The sequence below is a fragment of the Thunnus maccoyii genome, chromosome 10 (genome assembly GCF_910596095.1).
Source record: "Thunnus maccoyii chromosome 10, fThuMac1.1, whole genome shotgun sequence".
NCBI lineage: Eukaryota > Metazoa > Chordata > Actinopteri > Scombriformes > Scombridae > Thunnus > Thunnus maccoyii.
In genome coordinates this window covers 6,583,009-6,605,320 of record NC_056542.1, presented here as the reverse complement: position 1 = coordinate 6,605,320, position 22,312 = coordinate 6,583,009, and the positions used below count along the sequence as shown (strand labels likewise).

Below are 22,312 nucleotides of genomic sequence, written 5' to 3'. Positions count from 1 at the left end.
AAACAAAGCACCGAATCTTTTTCAATGATTTATTTTGGGTTGATTCCGGGGAGAGAGCGTCTAGATAAATACTGCATGATAATATATTATTTCCACATTATTTTTTTTTAATACATTGGTATAATTACTGGAAAACACATAAGAACTAGGAACAAGGGAAGATATCATTGTTTCACAAAGAAAAACTGTCAGAATTTATCTCAGCGCCAGACGGAGGAGGGAATGACAGATGACGGGCAAATTACTTCCAACATGTTAATCATCTTCGGTAGAGCCAAAAAAGAAATTAATGCATATGAGGGGGTAAGAGTGGGTGGGTTTATTTAGAAAAACAAAACTGGCCTGAAATAGTGGCTATTATTGCATTAAACAAATGTTACATAACAACTTTGACATATTAATCATAATAATTTTAAAAAAGTGGCCACACAACACCTTTAAACTTACCTTTCTTTCCAGCCTGGTCGTCACAGTTCTCGAAGGTACACGGCCCCCAGGCCCCCCACGGCGACACCTCGCAGTCAATGGGGCAGGGGATTTGGCACAGTTGGGACCTGTTGGGGACGGGACCCTCACACAGCTTGTTTTCCACCGGGCGGGAGGCTGAGAAAATGAGCAAGAAAAAAAGGGAACACATATTTAAGTGGGAGAGAAAAAGATGAACCTGTTTTTCTTTGATCCTATTCTGATTTGTCTTTATGTGCTTGCATATTACAATCAACACCAACAAGGGACATGAAAAATGCTTATTTACTTGTATTCCTGGCATTAGAGTCCCTACAGAGAGCGGATGAGAAAAAAAAAAAACATGCCTGTGAAGTAGACACTATTATTCCTTTGTTTTGTTTATCACCTCCCTGTTAGCATGTCAGGTTGATAAATTAGCAATGATTATCTCGTGCTAGCAACATAAAGCATAGTGGAGCCCTGCCCACCGACTCTCAGCGGAGACAGGAGGAAGGATACAACAATACAACACTAAAGGTGTGAGAGAACAGTGACAGTGTCTCGGCTCATGTTTATTCCATGAAGTGTAATTTGGCATCTACATTCCCTAGTTATGCCATGTTGGATTTAGAAAAGCTTTACCATGATGCAATTGGTAAGTGCGCTCCTGTCTGAACTCCCACTGAGGAACTTTGTCGAAATAAAAATGAGAGAGATGCTATCGCCATGCGGGGGCACAGCTCTGTGACAACCGTGCAGAATACATTTCTACATGTCTGCTGAACCGTGCCACGATAAATAAATTTGATATGTGGAGTTTCTGAAGGTGAAGCCTGAGTTTATGCATTTATGCATGCACATGCTGTATGTATGTTGGTGTCAGTGTCATTTCAGCGGTAAGGCTGCCGTATCTTCCCGGAGCTGTTCATGCGAGAATTTTGTTTCTCGCCCTTTTTGAGTCTTTATTTGATACTGAAAGGTGAAGATTGACAGGAAATAAGGGGACAGAGGAGACTTTTGACTTTTTTTGACTTTTGACAGGAGCCTCCGGTCAGACTAAACCCCAGAGAGTGGCATTTACAGCTCACAGTATGAGTGTTAAATTATTCGGCCTTTTGGGGAAATACGCTAATTTGCTCACTTGCTGAGGGTTAGATGACAAGATTGATATCACTCTCATACTTGTACAATAAATATGAAGCACCTGCAGCCGGTTAGCTTAGCTTAGCATAAAGACTAGAAACAGGGGGAAGCACCTAGTCTGTCACTGTCCAAAGATAATAACAAAATCTGTCTACCAACACCTGTAAAGCTCACTGATTGACATGTTATATCTTGTTTGTTTCAGATTTTTTTTACTGGACAGAGACAAACTAGCTGTTTCTCCCTGTTTCTCACATTTCCTCTTCTCCTCTAACTCTGGCAGGAGCTTCATATTTAGTGACCAGATAGGAGAGTGTTATCGATCTCCTCATCTAACTCTCATCAAGAAGGTGAATAAGCGTAATTCCTAAAATGTTGAACTATTCCTTTAAACCACCAGCCCTACAGGACACTGATAAAGGTGAGTCCTGCTCACTCAGGCCGAACCCTCCTGCCTGGAGCTCCACACTCTGACTGACACTTCTGAGCCTCTTTTCCTTTATGGCTACACACATACAAAGCACACATGTAAAGCTGTGCAGTGCATATGAATCAGATTTCACAACTGTTAATTCCTCACATATTTTTCAATGAATAACTGGTATAAAACAGTATAAAAACATACAGATATAGAAAAGGTTTATTTCTAGTAAGACAGACTTAAAAGAAGCTGTTACCCTAAAGATTAATTAAAACTACAGTTTCTATAGTTCAATATTTAAATCAACTGTTGGTTCAAGAGTTGTATTTTAAAAGGGGATATCACTGGAAAATGTATGCAATGCATTAAAGGTTTAAACTCTACAGTGAACATCAAAGATAAAGCCGATATTTAGAGTCCTATTTTACAAAATATTGCAATAGATGATATAATATTAGGCTAATTTTTTCTCAAATTAATATTTCTGCTCTGGAGTTAGACTTGTATTTTTTGATATTTGTCATCTAATGTTGTTTTCATCTTCTGTAATCAACTCATGACACTGCAGTGCTCCATCAGCACCTGTTACTGAAGGTAGACTTGGTTTGATTTGATTGGTTGGTTGGTTTGATGCTACTGAAGACTTGTGAAAGACTGAACTGGAACCATCTGTTATGGTGTCTGTTTGGGATATTACAATGTTTTTTTTTCCCCCAGAAGGAAATCCACTTTTTGTGAAACCGATGATCAGTAAAAAAAAAAACAAAAAAAAACATATCCTGAGATTTTTCTCTGCAAAGTATGAGGATGCATTGAGCTCCATCTTTCAAGTATTGAATGATATGTTTCTAATACGTTTAGTATATTTAATGATTCACAGAAACAAAATCTCTTCACATGTTCGACCTGAGGCACTTAATTTCCTATATTCCGACTGTTCCGACAAAACATCTGAGAGCTTAAAGTCTCACATAGTCAGGAGAGCTGAATCATAATTCCCTCAGAAATGTACAGGGGAAAGGCAAGTGGTGCTTTTGAAATGCAAAATGCCTAATTCCTCTTACAAATACACTGAAAGTCAAATACCGAGTTTGCTGAGCCACCGTTAATCCACGTCTTATTGGGGAAATACACTGACTTCAATCTTTAAACATCAATCCATTTGTGAATACAAAATTGAGGACCAAGAGAGTATTGGTCTCTGTGTGATGAAGTGAGGAAAAAAAAACAACAACTTTCTCTATATTCTGCTTCTTTATGAGTCCATTTTATAGCGTGTTTCTCCAGTGAGTTCATTTCCTATTGTACTAAACTGACAATGGTAAAAAAAAAAAAAAAAAAAAAATCCCTCATGTGAGTGTGCCTTACTGCAGCGGAAACCGTCTCATGTCTAACTATCCGTATTCTGTTTGCCGGGGAAACAAAGTTTTTCTTTCAGTCCCTTCAAAGCTTCGACTCCTCTGCCCGGCTTTTTATGTAAGAATGCAGAACTTTGTTGTAATTCTACTTGTCCCTTTGTTGGGTTTGGCAACAACGCTGAACTCTCTGAATAAAGACTAGTAATTTGAGGTTTTGTTGAGGACACACGTTCGTATGTTGTGAACCCTTAACGTGATCATAAATCTAAAGCATCAAAGTGTAGCGAAGATCCTTTGATTTGTTGTTAAAATCAAATTGAATTCCTTCTTTCAGACTGATTCTTATTTTCTTTGTGATCCGCTGTGGAGTTCAAAGGAAGAAAGAGGACTGAAAACAAGGATAAATTAGTTTAGAGGAAATGAAACAAGAGAGGAAAGGAGAGAACAGAGAAGAGGTGAGGAATCAAGGACGGAGGAGAAGAGACGAGGATTTAAGGGAAGGAGAGTTGAGGCGAGACAAGGAGAGGAGCGAAAAATGACAGGAGAGGAAATGAAAGGAAATGAGGGAAGAGAACAAAAGAGTAAAAAAGTAGAGGACAGAGAAGAGGAGAGGAGAGGTGAAGAGACAAGGGTAGAGAGGGGGAGATGAGAGGAGAGGAGAACTGAAAATACATGACATAAGAGGAAACAAGAGAGGAGGAGGAATGGGTAAAAAAGGTGAGGACAGAGAAAAAGAGAGGTGAAGAAACAAGGATAGAGGAGAGGAGAGGACTGAAATCAAGAATAAATGACAGGAGAGAAAACGAAAAGGAAATGAGAGAGGATGAGGAAAGAGCAAAAAAAGGAGAGAAGAGGTTAGGAAACAAGGATAGAGGAGACATGACGAGGATAGAATAGATGAGACGGCAGGAAACAAGGAGGGAGGAGAGGAGAGGAGAGGAGAGGATAGCCGAGAGGAAAGAAGAGGAGAGAAGAGGAGAGGAGAGGAGAGGAGAGGAGAGGAGAGGAGAGGAGAGGAGAGGAGAGGAGAGGAGAGGAGAGGAGAGACGAGAGGGAAGAAGAGGAGGGGAGAGGAGAGGAGAGGAGAGGAGAGGAGAGGAGGGAAGAGGAGAGGATAGAAGAGGAGGGGAGAGGAGGGGAGAGGAGAGGAGAGGAGGAGAGAGGATAGACGAGAGGAAAGAAGAGGAGGAGAGAGGAGGGGAGAGGGGGGGAAGAGAGGAGAGGAGAGGAGAGGAAGGGAGAGGAGAGGATAGACGAGAGGAAAGAAGAGGAGGGGAGAGGAGGGGAGAGGAGAGGAGAGGAGAGGAAAGAAGAGGAGGGGAGAGGAGAGGAGAGGAGGGGAGAGGAGAGGAGGAGAGAGGAGAGGAGAGGAGAGGAGGGAAGAGGAGAGGATAGACGAGAGGAAAGAAGAGGAGGGGAGAGGAGGGTAGAGGAGAGAAGAGGAGAGGAGGAGAGAGGAGAGGAGAGGAGAGGAAAGAAGAGGAGAGGATAGACGAGAGGAAAGAAGAGGAGAGGAGAGGAGAGATAAGGGGACAGAGAAGCGGAGAGGTGAAGAAACAAGGATAAAGGAGATGAGATGAGGATAGAGGAGAGGAGATGTGGATAGAGAGGAGGAGAGGAGAGATAAGATGACATAAGAGAAAAGGAAAGAAGATACAATGAGAAAAAAGGAGGAGAGGAGTCAAAAGGGATTGAGGAGGAGGAAGAGATTGGAGATTGACAATGACAGAGGCAGAGGAGAGAAAGCATAAAAAGGAAAAAAACAAGAGACCTGGGAGGCGGAAAAAAACGGTGGGAGAGGCTGGAGCTTCGTTATCAGCGTGACTAAAAACACCTACCTGTAATCTGGAAGGTGATGGAGAGGAGAGGGGGGACACTAGGCTTCTGCTGTCTTTGGGTCTGACCCGCTGCAATTACAGGGGGGAGATAGCGCTATTAGCTACGCACACACCGGGGAGACACAGGCACTATCAAACGGAAAAAAAAAAAAAAGCAGAGAGAGAGTGGGGAAACAGCAAACCAGAGACAGACAGAGACTAATGCAAAAGCAACAGCAGGAGGGGCCACAGAGAGCTGGGCCTCAAAACACAGGCTTGTTTACAATTAAATGCTCTAAGATTGTGATTAAATCTGTTTCTCTGTCTTTTATTATCTTAAGTCTGACTGACAGTGGAAGATAATTTTTGTTTGTGGTTCTTTTTTTTTTAAATACGAACAAATCAGACCCATGGTTTATGAATAAAAGCCACAGTGACTTTTGGTGCTCATGTCATCCCACCAGGTCGGAAACTTTGGTGTTGAGGGATGAAAAGAAATCTGATTCCAGTGTTTTCAACTTCAGAGTGACAGATTTATCTACAGTAAGTTTTTTTTTTTTTGCCGTAATTTAATCTTTGTTCATCGTAGATAGAACTCATGAAGAAAGAGCTGACAATTAACGTCAGCTCAGACTGTGCCTTGCCCTTTTTAGGCTTTTGAAGCACGTAAAAGAAAAGCTTTAGGAGACGTTACTTATTTGCTGTCTTTTCAAGAATGAGATGAGAAGATTGATACCGCTCTTATATTTGTGAGACTGATGAGTTTAACCTTGCTTAGCATAAAAACTGGAGGCAGGAGAAACAGTTTGCTTAGCTCTTTCCAAAGTACACCTACCGACACATCTATAGCTGACAAATTAAACGGTCTCCTGTAATGTCCTCTTGTACAAAAAAGTGCAAATTAAAAATGATAATAGGTGGTTTTATGAGCTGGAACACAGCTTACTGTAGCATCCCAAAGTCTCCAGTGAGGTTTCCTGGTTTGACCTGACGAAGATCCGACTTGAGTCTAAACCCTGTCCCTTTGAATTAAAATAAAGATTTTGGCTTTGGGGCAAGTGTGCACTCCTTTCCTACATCAACTACTCTGCCTCTATGCCTGGTTTGGTACCAGCGTGCCTGCATACACTAGAGACCAAAACCAAAATCTCTCTATGCTCACTGACCATATCTGGCAAGCTGGAGATTGTGCACAGAAGTATTGGGCAGATAAATAAACCTTTGCTGGTCGAGAAATGGCTCCAACACATAAACTGACACTTTCACCTTACTGTTCAGGTGAACATTTAACGAGATATATATTGTAAATAAGAGAGCTTCCGAGGTGTTAGGCTGTCCTGACTCCAGCTCTGTACTTAAAGTGGTATCAATCCTGTCATCTCACTTTGAAATAAAGCACAAAAGGTTGAGCTATTTCTTTCAAAATTTTCACATTTTTAGGTGTCAATGTGCCACCGGAGTTCAAAAGACGTTATTCTAATCAGTCCAAATTAACTTGAGAATGAATAAATCTCTCCTTTATACACTCTGTGTGTTAACGCAGCTTTAAAGGACTTTAAACTTTATCTTTTCGACGAAAATTGGGAAAACGTGACCAAGAAGTCAACTCAACGAGTGCTTTGGGGTTCTATATTCTCCAGCGGCAGACCCAAACCCAAAGTCATTCAGCCTTAGCTGAGGAAGTGCCAGATGACATTACTTAGGCTATGATACTGATCTTGGGTCAGATTGGAGCTACTCCCCCATAAAGATTAAGGTTAAGATTTAGAAGGTGGTAAGCTGATTCCAGATCTTGGCCTGAGGGTATCTTCCGCCCCTTTGGATGGTGATATTTATGCATGAGACAGGGGGAGAAAGAGAGCACCGGTTGCAGCAAACTTCACTGAGCCACTGTCTGACTCTCTGTCTCAGTGGTATGCTGGGAGATTACCCCCCAATGGAGGGAAAAGAAATCCTGTGCCAAGAAGATAAGAACTTTGCACATGTGTGTGTGTGTGTGTGTGTGTGTGTCTGTGCAAACACTCAAACACACAAGTCACGCACATTTCTGCACAGCCAGCCTTGGCAACATCGCTCTCAACAAGTATATCTGAATCTTTAAATTGCATGTTAACAGAGGTTATAGGAGCTTCGACATGTATGATCGCTCCGGTTTCCGTCGCATGTTTGCTCCCGCTCGCCCCGCAATTCTCTTCAGCTGGAGGGAAGGAAGAAAGAGTGAGACAGAGGAAGGACATAAAATCTCATTAGATATACATTATTTCTTATATTATTCAATATGCTTTGTCTGAACAGCGTCTTCTGATGGATTTAATCTGGTAGAACCAAAAGACCGCCGATCAATTCAAACTCTGAGAAACAGTACCGTAGCGTAGCAAATATACTGCCAGCTTTTCCCCTTCAAGTCATCTATCTTAAATGTATTCAACATCACACAAGATAGTTTCAGATTAATATTACAACCCTTCAAGATATATTAAAAAGAATAAAATGGAATAATCTGCAGGATATGAATGTAAATAAATGTCCATTTTGCTGCCGTCCATCATTGACTGACATAAAAGTCGACTAAAACTTTGCAGATGCAGGTCTAAATACCTATCTAGTGAGCAGGTAAAAGTGTTTTACAGTTTTTACAGACATGCACACAACAAGGTCTTGTGTGTGTGCATGTCTGTCCTTGTGTGCAATGACAACAGACCAGGGACATACTCATAAACACATTGCTTCATACTGTAGCGCTACTAGCGGTCAAATCTCCACAGGGTGCCTTTAACTGCCCCTAACGAACGCTACCACAGCTTCTGTGTCAACTGAAAATGATGTCAACAGGACAGATACCTCAGTCACTAATGATCAAATAGAAAACTAACATGACTGCATAATGAAGTGAAAATGATTCTGATTATCAGGGTATCAGCTACAAAAACACCCACAAATTACAGTGCAATTAACACTACCAGAATACACTTGGAAAAAATACAAGTCGTTATATTTTTAGGCGAAACCCTACAAAAATATTGTGTATAACTTCCTGGTTGCGTGAGAGGAACATCTCTTCACATTTTGGCACAAGTGGCCAACCGGGCATCTCACCTCTTCTTAGACTTTGTCACTCTCTCTCACGCGATCAGCACGGTTGGTCTCCATAAGCTTAGTCTCAACTAATGTTTTTAACACCCTCTTTAAGAGGGCAGCTTTGACTCTAAGCTGGCTTGACAAGTGTCAGAAATGGAAGCCTTCGTACTTGTGACCACTGACAAGTCACAGCAGGATACACGAGTAGACAAATCCCTGTTCTAAATGACTCCTGATTTGGATTGAAAGGAGAGAATGGCAGCGGATAAAAAAGCTATTTAAATGTTCAAACAGAAAGCTTGATAATGTAGCCACAGTGGGATATTTGAAGACAGAAGATATAAAAAAAAAAACATACTACATTGACTATTAGTGAAAATGCAATATTGTATGTTATTGTATATTTGGACATGAATTGAGTTAACATGTGAGCTCATGTCTGTTGTAAGCGTTTGATATGCAATTATCTTTTACCAATCCACCAAGGAACTGCAGCTCTTACTGCGCACTGTGTGGGGAATTGGAGTATGTTGCTTGTCATGTAACACTCCTTGATCAAATTTATTTGAGTTACACTTGAGGATTCAGCTGATTTGTTTCAGGCTATGCTGCCTAAATAAGTATAATTTCATGTATGCAACCGCGGTGTTGACTTTGGTTACAGTATGGAAGGAAGACGGCTGAGCTCCAAAGCAAAAAAAATGTAGAATTAATAAACCGGGACTTTTTGAACACGGCAAACAAAGCACATGAAATGACAGAGCACAGTGCAGATGCTCAAAGAGCAGCAGGCAAAAAAGAGAGACTAAATAAAAGCAGCAGAAAAGATAGCAGACAGAGGCTGGTTGGTTATGAACAGCAATTCCAAGAAAGGAAGAGCATGTTCCTACCAATTCTCTAGGTTTTTATTTTTATTGGGTTAAGAATCTGAACTGCTGACCTCCTATACGGTACATACGTTTTTTTTTTAGTGAGTGCATTCAAAACCTTGTGGAAAATCTTGATCATGAACCCTGCACAGCAACAAGCAGCTGGTTGGAGAAAACTTCTGCCTCCTTGTACATATATGTGAGAAAATACTCAGTAAAAAAAAACACATAATGTTGTCATAATATAAGTCTTAGGGTCGCTGTTTTCTTTAAACAATGTGTTAAAGGTTCATGTGGTTCAGACTGATGTTACCTCTAAAGGTGTGTTCAGACTGAATACAAAGATAGTTTTAGAGGCGACATGATTGCATATGAAGTCAATGCATAGAACGTGAGTGGGTGCAGACAGATGCAAATTCACTCTGGAGGGAAATAACTGAGGTGAAGAAGCGCCTCCACAAGTTGAAAATGTTTCACCTTGAGCAAAAAAAATCTGCATTTATCTTGGGGCTTTATGGCTCCGATCCATGAACATATATTAAGAAAAGGAGAAGGGTCTGGAGGAAAATAAGGAACTAGAGTTAAGATGAGTAGAGTCGGAGTGCCCTGGTTGCATGTCATACCTCACCTCTCTCTCCCTTTGTTTTCATCTCTCCACTGTCACTATAATAAAGGAATATATATATTTATATACTTATAATAAGAGTGACTTTTGACCTCAGAGAATAAACTTTAAATGTCAGAGAAAAAAAACTGAACTTTGACAAGGAGTTGTTCTATTTATGGATACACTGATCCGGCTTTTTCTCTCCGGATACTGAATCCGATACCTCATCTCAGGTGTATCTGCCAATACCCAGTATCGACTTGACAGCAGTGCTCTCTTTTTCCTAAATTTAACATCCGTATACCTCGCCACTTGGAACTCATTGGGATTATATTTGTGTGAGGTAAAATGAGGTCAGAGATTGTTGTAGCACTGATAGCAGAAACATCGAATTTTATAATGATATTAGCAAATAATTTGTATTTAATTCTGATCGGTGGCATCATGGCCAATATCTGATCCACATAATGATAAATATCAGCTGATATGTGCATCTCTAGCTCTATTTTAACAAATGTTTGAGGGCTGAATTTCACCATCTATGTATTGGATATGTACTCAAGGAGGCAGCCATCTGATTGGTTTTTGTTTTCTTCCAAACTATACAGGATATGGCAAAGATTTGGTCCAAGATTTTGACAATATGTGAGCAAAGGTAGATAAATGACAGGACAAACAACAGAACAATTTTTAATCTTTCTTTTTTTTTTTTTTTTTTTTTTTTTACCTTTGTCCTTTTCTCTGAGGTCGTTGAGGTATTTAAGAAGCTCCGCGTTGGCCTGGACACAATAAATTTCTCTGGTCTGCAGGCCTCCCCCACAAAGCCCTGTAAGGTTGCTACGCCGACGGTCCTGTTGGCTTAGCAACAAGTCAACTCTGCAGTCGCTCCACTCTGTGGTTCTCCAGGTGTAACTGAAGGGAAAGACAGCATGGAGCAACAAGGATGGATGGATGAGAGAGAGAGAGAGAGAGAGAGAGAGAGAGAGAGAGAGAGAGAGAGAGAGAGAGAGAGAGAGAGAGAGAGAGAGAGCTCTGTGTGGGTGTGATGTCGTGTCAAAGTAGAGAACATTTACAATCTTGCAGACTTTACTTTAGCACAGAGAGATAAGTCTTGGATAGTAATGAGCTATTTAGCCTTCTTCTGTCTTTCTGAAAACATCACGGACTAAACTTTTCTGCTTACTGTAGTGCAGTGTATCTTAAAGCAGCGGTTCTCAACCAGGGGTCCAGGGATCCCCAGGAGTCCTTGAGGAGGTCACAGGGGGTCCCCAGAAAATATTTAAATTTCACTGTTTTTTCATTGACTAGAAGTTAGCCCAATGAGAGGATGCATAAGAAAGACTATTCTGCTCATAGGTTTCACACTCTTCACTGTTAATCTGCAGTATAGACAGTTATGGAATAACTAAATCTTATCAGATGTGGATCCCTGAGACTACATCTTATCAAATACGGATCTGTGGCCTGATGTTTATCAGTTTGGAGGTCCTTGACACCAAAAAGGTTGAGAACCACTTGCAGTTTCTTCACCATCCTTTCACCCCCAGTTAACCCATTTATTCACACAACAGAAGAACACTTGTGTTTTTGAAACCTACTAAATATTCAGTTATACAACTGACAGCATTTTTATGTATGATGTGGAAAATGTGAATCTCGATCATGATCTAGAGGTTGTAGTTTACCCGTCCTGTTTTTTATCACAGCTGGTGGTAACATCAACACATAAAAGGACAGTTTGAAGCATCAGTGGACAACAATAACTATGAAAAGAAACTTTAAACACAAGTATGTGACCAGTCAGACAGAAAATCAAACACTCCAGAGGCCTCATCCATAAAACTGTGCGCAGGATTCACGTCAAAAGGTTGCGTACGGACGAAACACAGAAAACTGATTTATAACACAGTGCACACGCACGTCCTACGTCAGTTTCCCTTTATAAATCATAATCAACTCGAAATTCGGTGCATCTGAGAGAGCGTCATGTATAAATGTCTATATAAATGTATAAATGTCGTGTCTATAAATAAATTGATATTTATTTATGCCGACTGCATGAAGACAACCAAGACAAACACCAACAGAAAGGCTAAAAAAAGAAATTTCACACAGTGTGAAATCAAAGTTCTTGTTTTAGAGGTTGAAGCCAGAGAAAATCTATTGTTTGGTGGACTCAGTGCGGGCATTACAAATGTCTAACAGGCTTTAGAGTGGCAGCTTGTGGCGGATGCGGTTAATGTTGCCGGCTCAGAAGGTCGGACCCTCTCCGAAATAAAAAAAAAAAGACATGGTCTGACATAAAAGTAGAGTGTAGAGCAGCCGTATCCTCACAGATGCAGGTTTCCAGACTCGTTTTATGTGACACATCTGTGATCTTTGTATTATTTTACTATTTATAACTGCACACTATAGACTGTGTAGCCTACTCCTCATCAATATCCTGCACATCCATCCCACTCCCTTCTATTTAATAATTAAAATTTAAACCTGTTCGCTGCTCCTCTCACCCAGAATATATTCTACATTTTTCTTCTTTCGTAAATTAATTTTTATTTTAGGATTACTTAATTTTGTGTATTTTTTGGTGTGTATATCTAATTCCGCTTCACACCTCAACAACACCGAGGCGTGTGCTTCCCTGTCCTGACGAGCTGTACACTGAGAGATCTACTTAATAAATAGTGTTATCTTTATCCATATGCTGTGTTTTTACAAGCGATAAATCACGTCAACACGCTGGCGCACGGCAGCGGCGTTTGGCTCAAAATGCCTGTGAGGGTTGAGGGGGCTCATTTGCAACAACAGACATATCGGTTTGTATTATTATCCTGAATAATGTTTTTGTGTGTGTATGTGTGTGCTGAGTATCAATCAAACAGGTGTTTGTTTATTCATTTTAAGAATGGCGTTGATCTGTTTTTGCAAACAAACTCTTCATATAATATTTCCATTCATTTTAAACAATGGTATCAATTTCAAACCATGTCTCACATTTCATCTTTTATTTTATTTGCTTAATTTATATGTGTAATTTATATGTCAGAGTGTTTGTGGAGGACAGCACATTCTCCCATCAACTTTGATTTTTACTAATTTCAAAGTTCTTTTGCGTGTACGCAACGGTTATAAATGAGGCCCCAGGTTTTGAGCAGAAAAGAGTATTTTGGGGAATAGCTCTGTAAAGATGGTACAAAGAAACTGAGAGATTAAATAAAGGCCATCTGTGAGCCTACACCATGTTTTGAATCTTTGTGTGTGAGTGTGAGTTTGTGGGACTTAAATGTCCTTGCAGTCTCCTTCCATTTGTCTCTACTTTGTATCTGGCACCAGCCCAAGCACTTATACTAATCTATCTCCATATGCTGTCTCCTACACGCACACACACACACACACACTCAGCCATGGGCCACCCAGGAGATCAAATTAGCTTGGTGATATGAGTAAAGGGAAGTCAACAGGAAGAGTGTAGAGACTCAACCAGGGTGAATACCAAACACTTTGATTTTTACTGTATTTTAGCTTTATTGGAGTGAAGAATGAATCCCTGCAGCGTGTTTTGTAGCAGAGGCTTAACACTGCTGTAACCAAGGACAAGGAGGAGGGTATTATTACAGCCTAACATGCAATTGTGTCCATGTGAAACTTGAGTGCCTGTCGAGTGCTAAGCTATAAAAAAACCCCACATCTACACTTTCACTCAAATTCCAAAAAAAAAAGTCCCTGCTCATTCCCTGCTGCGCTCCCCGCCCCTCTCCCCTGTCGTCAGGAGGAACTCACGTGGCGCAGGGTGGCACGCCGTCACCCTGAGGTTCACAAGACTCCAACTCCTCCAGTGGCGGGCACTCCGCCCCTTCTCCCACGGGGAACTGGAGCACCTGTCTGTTCCGAGTACGATTGCCTCTAGGAGACTCGGGGTCCACGCACGTTTTGGAGCAGGGGCCCCATTCGGCCCAATCGGTCACCTGGCAGTCCTTGGGGAGGACACAGGATTGGACGGTCAGCGGCAGGTCCCTCTGTGTGCACAGGCTGGGAAAGGACAAAGTGACGGGGTGCGGGGGGGGGAGAGGAGATATGGTTATTGATTGATCTGGGTAGAATCAGAGGAGCTTTAATGCTACAACAAGCAGGATTATTAAGTAAAAATACATCTGTCTACTCTGCTTAGAACCCAAACAGAAGAGGAAAACGTCCCAAACTTGTGATTGAAACACTGTAGATTCACTCAGCCCAGGACTCCATGAAGTCATTGCTCCCTGCCAAGAAATAGTCTGGTACATAAAACCCCATAAAACTACAACATGTCATTTTTACATCGCATTTTTTTTGTACAGATTTAATAAACCAAGTATATAGTGCTAATAGGTGAGTTTTAGAGCTGCTAGATGGCAGATTATTCACCTTTGGACAGAGTCAGGCTAGCACTTTCTCCCCCCCCCATATCCAATTTCTTAATGCTAAGCAACATTATGCTAATTGGCTACTGGCTGTAGTGTCATATTTAACATACAGATATGAGAACGGTATCAATGTTCTCATCTAACACTTGTAAGTAAGAAAATAAGCACAAAATGTAAAACAATTCCATTCTGTTACAATGATATAAAACAAAAGCAGCAAATCCTCACATTATAGTACATTTTCTTGATAAATGATAATTCATTCATTACCAAAATTGTTGACGATTCATTTTCTGCAGGTTGATTAAATAATTGCACTTCTCCATCTGCACTAAATGACAACACTAAGCTTGAGAATCAAGTACAAACAACAAAGGCAGATCCTTTATCTCTTTGTTAGCCTGCGGCGTCAACTGGTCACAGACAATATTTATGATAAACTGAATCATGCAGTGTGTATCTTACTGACGCCTCATTACATGATGTCTTGAAAGTGAAGTTAAATCTTTCAGTTAGCTCTTCGCTCGCTGCCATTTCTATGTCAGCGAGCGAAGTCGCCTCAAACCATGGTTTATAGTCTTTGAACATGACAGAGCAACAGATATGTGACATTACAGCTGGTATGCGAAGCTTCGCTTTAAAGTCTCTGCCCTTGACTGCTGCTGCCACATTTTGTCATTAGCCCTTCTCATTAGCATACACACGTCATAATCAGTTTCACATTGGGAGTACAACAGGAGCGCTGCGGCGTGGTGCGTGTATCCTTAAGGCTTAAGTGTTGAGACAACCAAAACAACCTCTGATCAATCGCTCACACACATCTTTTGATCATCTAAATAGCATTTAGATGTAATGAACAACCCGTCCTCTTTGGGCCTCTACCGAATCATTAGAAATTTGTTCTAACTAAAGCCGACTGCTTTCTGCTACTCAGTCTGGATGTCTTTCCCCTTGAGGCGATGCAGCTGACGAGCTATTAGTGCTAATTACAGCTCTGCTTCATTTAGAAACCTCTCATTTAGACGTTGCCACCACACTTCACCTCCAGCAAGTCGGGCGTTTTTGGTATAAATGAGGAAATGTATGAGCAGAGTATGAGCTGTGTGTTTTTTTTTTTCCTTTAACTCCTGTGTCTTTGCAGATTAAAACACCTCTGCAGTCTTTGAAGTGGTTCTAAAGTGACACTATGAAGAATCTTTAGTTTTGTTTTTTTTCTGCCAAAACACGCTCCAGTGTTCAGGCTCATTCTGCATTGAAGGAAAACAATGAGGAAGTTAAACAGTAGAACGTGACGCGCTGAAGGTGATGGCTCCACTTCCTGTCTCAGGTGGAACTCCTTGTGTTTTTAAAAAAGCCCCTAATGCAGCCAATGACCCATTTTTCGCCGTTTGTATGTGTTGTATGCCGAGCGTTTTTGTGGAGATTTCAAAGTTGCAAAAAAGAAGTAATTATTTCTTCATCTCAGTCATTCAGACAGAATGAGGACACAATCATTCTGTATTTAAATAAGTAAGATGATGTCTGAAAAACGTTCATTTTTTAAGCCTGTAGGTTTTACACAGTAGCTCGTAACAAAGGACTCTATGAGCTGTCAGAAAATCTCCATATTTCAGCGCTCGTACGCTCATTACTTGAACCGCATTCATCAAAACAGCGTGCAGCCGAAATGGTCTAAAAACATAATGGTATGTGGGTCAAGTAATTAAAGAAGCATTTTTACAACTTTAGGAGAGCATCGGGGAAACGACCGTGTGAGTGGAGCAGCCAAAAAAAAAAAAGATGCAAAACAAAATTACAGCATCATGCCAGTATTAAATGCAGTGATGTAATGTGATACACTCCTGTCGGCGGTGCAGGAGAAATTCAGGACACGAGCAGAAGATTGAGTTATGTTGAGGTGGCCTGTTTGGGACGACTGGAGGACTATGGAGAAAGTAACGACCCAAAGACAGATGTTCATCAAACGAAATTAGAAATGAAGCGAGCAAGATGTTCAGAGAGCGTCTGGCTAAGATACGGCTGGGTTATTGCTTCACTGGGAAGTTTGTTCCACTTTTCCGAAAGTGGCAAAAACAACTATGAATATTTCAGAACAAGAAATAAACAAGTCAAGGATTAATATTTATGCTCCTAAGGGCATGTGAGTTGTTTTCACGGATCCTTTGAAATATTTGATCCCAGTCACTGCTGAGAGCTGGGCGCCAACAAAGCATTAATGAATAGATTTAGTACATAATTGATCAAACCTTGGAGAACAGTGGCATGTGACAGATACATGATATGAATGGAGGCTTGCTCCACTGACACTGTCACTGATTCTTTTCCTGGAGATCAGAGACCTTGTGAAAGCCCCGAATCCAAGTTTCTAGGGAACAGCGATGACATTTTAAGTTATCATCCGTCAAGGAACAGGAAAAGAGATGATAGATCCGCAGAAACGACTCTTTAGAAGAATCGTTGATTACCTCACAGTCATCTAATCTAGAGATCAGAAAGTTATTACGAGTAATATTCAAGGATGTTCTGACAAGAATCAGAATTTATTGATTACTGTATAAATGTTTCATCGGTTTCTGCATCAAAACCAATCATCCAAAACTTTGACATGACAACTTGTGTGAAAAGTGGACAACAGCTGGATTTGTAAGCTTTTTGTGAACACTGGTTTTTAACACACTGTAGTGGTTTTCTAATAACATAAACTGTCATATTTAAGTGGTCAGTTTCTTTCTTTGAGAATAGAGAACAAATATTCAGCTAATCACTGGATATTTAGAATCACAGCAAATAAGAAGTGATTCCAGGACAAAGATCCTACAAAACCATGTTGTCTGTAAGTAATATAAAGAAGGATCACTCTGTGGTCTTATTAGACTGTCTAATATATCTAGATATTTCAGATCTCATCGCATCCATCTTAGCTTTCCTGAGCTACATGTAAATCAGGGTAAGTCGTAGTCTAGTCCAGGCTGTGTTGGCAATGCAGCTGAAGCGGTACAGTAACCAACTTGTGCACTTTAGCAGTTTAATTATGACAATAACAGTTTAGCTAGCTAGTTAACAACTACTGTATCCATAAAAGTAACACGAACACATGGATGACTCTCATGGATGGACACCGAGCGAGACAAGTTTTGCTCATTAAGCTGCTTTTCCACCCACATAAATTAGATAAACACTAGAACATGTTACGTCATCTGTATGACTGTATGTGTTGAAATCGCTGGAGCTTTTTTCTTCTTGTTGCTTTTGTAAGACAAAGGGACAACCGACTAACAGCTGAAATACATCAGGCACGGATGTGACGTGTCACTTGGCGGGGCGGAGCAGCGTTGTTTTACCTGCTACATCAACTGCGTCTTTGTTGCATGCGGTTGCGTCCCAGCTGTGTTTTCTGAGGAAATTTCGAGTAGGATACTACTACTACTGGAAAATAACTTTAACTATTACATACATATTACATAAATATGAACTGGTTGCATTTACACTTAGCTATTTTTATATTGCACTGCTATCTGAGTGGCTTAGTGTAAATATGCTAATTAACTATAATGAGTTATAACAACCAGTCAATGTCAGTAGTTTTTGCCTTTTGACATCAACACTGACGTCTACAGATTAAGCTGTCATGTATTTACCAAATGCAAGTTACACACACGATGTACAGTTGAGCTCAAAGTCATTGTGCTTTGTTTTTTAAATTTCTACCGTCGGAGTTTATGTTGATGGTGCCTTCCTATCGGATGTGGAGATCTCTGCTGCTGGTGGCAGATTCATTACTTAGACGTAAATGTTTGATGTGCATTTCAGGCAAAGACTTCTGCTGAGAAAACGAGTGGAACTGCGAGCCATTTGATGTGGATCTTATTTCCAGTCAGAGCGTGTAGCTTTGACACTCACAGCAATAATAATGTCAGGGCTAGAGGTTAGATCCCAGTTGGGTTTACCAACACTATAAATGGGAGCAAGCACTCATACAGTTACAGCATGTATTTTGGATAATAGTGCCCACTGACTGCCTAATTCAATGACTTATTAAACTAATGATTTGCTTTAAATGACTTCTCCTAAAACTATTGACTAGTTTTATTGCTCGTTTACAAGAGCTGCTTCTTCAAAGCTAATTGCTTTCCCTACATCTTTGCAGCTTTACGTTACAAATTGACCCTAAATCACAAAAATATGTTTTTCACTTACCTCTGGTCTTGTCTAGCGTTGTTGGTTTGGTTTTAGAATATCCATCACAACTTCTATCTTAAAATGTTGTAACACCTGACTGAAACTATCTGCATATTGTCTGATTTGGTTGAACTGAGCCTTTAACATCACTAGAAACTCTAACCTTCACCTTTAAGATACAGAAAACAATCCTCTCCATTGCTATTTATTTTAAAAGTTTTACTGCAGCAATTTGACTTTTGTTGCTTAGAAAGCAAACGCATTTTTGACATTTTGAGTGACGCGTGATTTGTTCACTTTTTCTTGGAATGTATTATTACACATCCGTCCAAAAACCAAGAGAACAAAACCCAGAAAATTGCCTCATTTTGAAAAGTGTCACACAAAGTTGTGGCAAAGATTGATCTCATGTCATAAAATGAGTTTCTTTGCCACTTCCATCCCAGGAAGTTGACATCAAATGCACTGTGGCAGTTGCGCCTCATTGCTCTGACAGCACAGCAGTGACAAAGACACAACCGATAAACATCCTGCTCCATGTCACTTCCTGACAGGGAGAAGGAGAAACTTTCAGGAGGACAAATTCGGCATCATGTTTAGCTGTTAGAACAGTAACAGACCAGCACACCTAAACATCAAAGGTGGAAATGGAAACACGAGGAGCAGTTTAGTTACTGACAAAATAAATAGATGTATATACTGAAGATAAATACTTTGTTATATGGACAAACATACAGTACCAGTCAAAAGTTTGGACACACCCTCCCACTAACTTGAATGAGAAAGTGTGTCCAAACCTTTGACTGGTACTGGCATGTAATACAGTAGATAATTGCCTTTTTTAAAGAAATGACAAACAAAAGCTGTTTATCATTGTTTATCGTTCCATTATTAAGCTATCATTCAGACAGATATTTCACTGGTGCCTTAGAAAGACAATTAAAGGAGTAGATAATAGTGCTGAGGAAAAAAAAACATGAACTTTACTGTCACATTAACATAAAAATGTTGCCACTCACATGCGTCCCGCAGCGCTCCCATTCCTATGAATGCAGGTCACCTCCCGAGTCTGGTAGCCCACCTGGATGTCCCAGAATGGACTCTCTTGCCGGTTAAGGCGGTTCCTGGTCCGTTTCTTCTGGATAAGCTCCCTGGTCTCGGGGTCTTTGACTCCTGCTCTCTCTCTGAGGCCCTGACCTTTACCTTTCCTGCGTTTGGCTTGGCGTGCTGGCCGAGTCTGTGGGAGGGCACAAGGGCTCCAGGGACCGATTCTGAGACTGTACATGCCCTCTGGACCTGTGCAAGGCCCAGGTTTACAAGACTGGAACTCAGTTAGGTTGGGGCAGACAGCGCCTCCAAAAAGTGGAGGAACCAGGACGCTACGGACCCTGTTCCGGAGGCCTGTTCCACACGTTTTGGAACAGGAGGTCCATGGAGAATACTCAGAAACCACACAATCCTGGGGGCAAGGGATCAAACATGCCTGCTCCAGGCGAGGCTTGGGCTCAAAGTATTCACAGATGGCATCCTCTGCTGGAATACCGTCTGACTTGAGTGTGCAGTCCACCTCCCGGGTCTGAATGCCCTCTTCGCCTCCACTGCATGGGAACGGCCGTTGGGCCCCAAAGGTCCTTGCTGACACTGGCACGCACTCATTCCAGGCACCCAGTTTCCAGTCATAAAGGTCTTTGTGCCAATCACACACACGGAAACAGTTTCTCTGGTTGGAGGGACGCTGGCCCTGGTCACAGTTGGTGTGAAGTGTCGTCCAGCCTTCCACATGGGCACACCAGACTGCTCGGCTTTGGCTGCCACCTGGGCCACAGTCGCTGCCCATACATCTTCCCCATGGACCTGGAAAACAGTAAAAAGGCTGAAATTACAATATGAAACATACTGTGTGAAACAATAAACCTTTCTGCTTCAGATGTAACTCCAAAAAAAAGACAGTTGTAATGTAAGAAGCCTCAAGAGGAAATTCCATTATGATATGACAAAACATGATCAAGATACTGCTCACTGCAATTATCTTAGTTTTACTCTCCAGGAGGAAATCAGAGTAATGATGCGTTTCAGATTGGATAAATTGAGAGATTACATTATATAGGTGTATTATTTGGTTATGGATCATTTAAAAATAAAACAAGGCATAATTACACAGGCTCTGAATTGATTGGAAGAGCAGAATTAACAACCATCCTGTTATTCCATTAGTAAAGATCAATCATCCATCAATCAATGGAGACTAATGACACGTTTGAAAAGTCTTATGTGCCCTTAAAACTGCAATCTATTTGTAAGGATTAATTAGTACGTCTGCACTCAAGTGCTTTAGCAAGATGGAGACGGGTTTTCCTTAAACGTGTTGTCATTTGAGGAGAAGCATATAAAGGAAAGATCTTCAAGGATGACACAGTAAAGTCTGTCTGAGTGCCTCAGGGGTGGGAAGGAATGATTAGGCAATGCAAATACAATGTGCAACAGTGCAGATTATAGGTGATCAAAGCAAAGTGTCTGAAAGCCAATTTAAAGGGGCCTTGAGTAATCTGTGGTATTTATCAAATTCTATTGCCACCCAGCAGGAATCACCGCAAACATCAATAAAACATGTTTCTCTTTCCACAAGTCTCTGGCACAGCGTTCCCTATATCCCCTCTCACTAATTACAATAGAGATTCAACAGTAAACAATAAAAATCCACTAAACAGGACCAGTGTAGCAAAAAGCTGATCATAAAATCCTACATAATAATACATGATCATATTTTTTTTAACATTAAAAAAAAAAAATACTAGCAATACTTTGCCATTTTGTATGGCTTGAGAATAGAGCTTTTTAGCCTTGAAGGATAAGGACGGTGATATTAAATGTTTATCTTATTGTCAACACATCCTATGAAAAGACCAAAAAAACAACAATGCATTGCTTCTCTTAACACATACACTATTTCCTGTGTAGCAAAAGTCTGATAGACCTCCCTTTGTTGTCCACAAAATAATTAAAAACACATCAGTGATTGACAGCGTTGCACTGAGTGACATGTTCCTTCATTATTTTATAAATATAGTTTATTTTGACTTGCTCTCACTTGTGGATCAAATGCATATAAATGTGATAAATGTGTAGCAGTGGATGCATAATTTCCTCCTGTATGCAAAAAAACTACAGTGTCCAACAACTTTAGCAAGTGACTCAGCCTTATTTAAAAATAAAAATATATATATGTCTGAGCTGGTCTTAATTAGGACTGAGTGCAAAAGACAGGGCAGGGAAGTCAGAAAGTATTGATAGATTTGGTCTTTTCATTGGGATCTGTTGACAGTTAATAACATCGTCCCCAAATTATTTATTGCTATATTCATCAACAACCCAACCCGAGTGCAGATATTGCATTTTGTGTTTATTTATTGCTCCTTTAGATATACTACTATGGTATAAAAAAAGCAAATATCTGCATTGCTCACTTGACTACATAACTTGACTGCTGCAGGTGCCAGATATATAACATTACACATTGAGACAAAGAACAGCTTCCACACAATAGGATGTGCACACTCTTATTTTATCACATTTAAGCTTTTAGTCACACTCCTTCTGGTTTTCTCTGTATAACTTCTGTATGGAATGAAATAGAAAAAAAAAAATAGGGCCTAATTTAGTATTTCTCCACATAGAAAACTTAGCTGAAACCATGGAAACTGTTTTCACCCAGTCAACCCAACTCAGCTGGTACTCAAAGCAAGTTGAAAAACCTAATTAACACAGGGTGACTGTACTCTCACCGTGTTATCCGAAGGCTATTGATACTACAAGGGAGAAGGAATCAAACTAATTGGGCAGCTTCACATTTAACCTCACACTAACCTCTTAGGTAATTGATTGTTTAAGCATGTGGTCTGGGGCTGATTTGACCGTGAGTGGGAGGTGAGCTGGTCAGGGTGAGGACGACTCATGTTGACCCACGTACATGTAGAGTTAAAAAATCATGCCTGG

The 22,312-nt window shown here is 40.6% G+C and overlaps 1 protein-coding gene across 7 annotated transcripts in view; it reads right to left on the bottom strand.

Moving 5' to 3' along the window:
* LOC121905173 (thrombospondin type-1 domain-containing protein 7A) overlaps positions 1-22,312 on the bottom strand; it is a 189,914-nt gene that overhangs the window by 75,061 nt on the left and 92,541 nt on the right. For 6 of the 7 annotated variants that reach the window (XR_006098369.1, XR_006098368.1, XR_006098370.1 and 3 more), the window contains 5 exons: positions 19,339-20,173; positions 13,521-13,769; positions 10,468-10,652; positions 5,208-5,276; positions 448-603 (listed from right to left, as the gene is read on the bottom strand). Coding sequence is in view for 2 of the 7 variants with exons in the window: in XM_042423206.1 (XP_042279140.1) it covers positions 448-603; positions 5,208-5,276; positions 10,468-10,652; positions 13,521-13,769; positions 19,339-20,156 (1,477 nt within the window). In the remaining 5 variants the exon portion in view is untranslated. The remainder of the gene's footprint in view (positions 1-447; positions 604-5,207; positions 5,277-10,467; positions 10,653-13,520; positions 13,770-19,338; positions 20,174-22,312) is intronic. The other variant, XR_006098372.1, reaches the window with a different exon arrangement.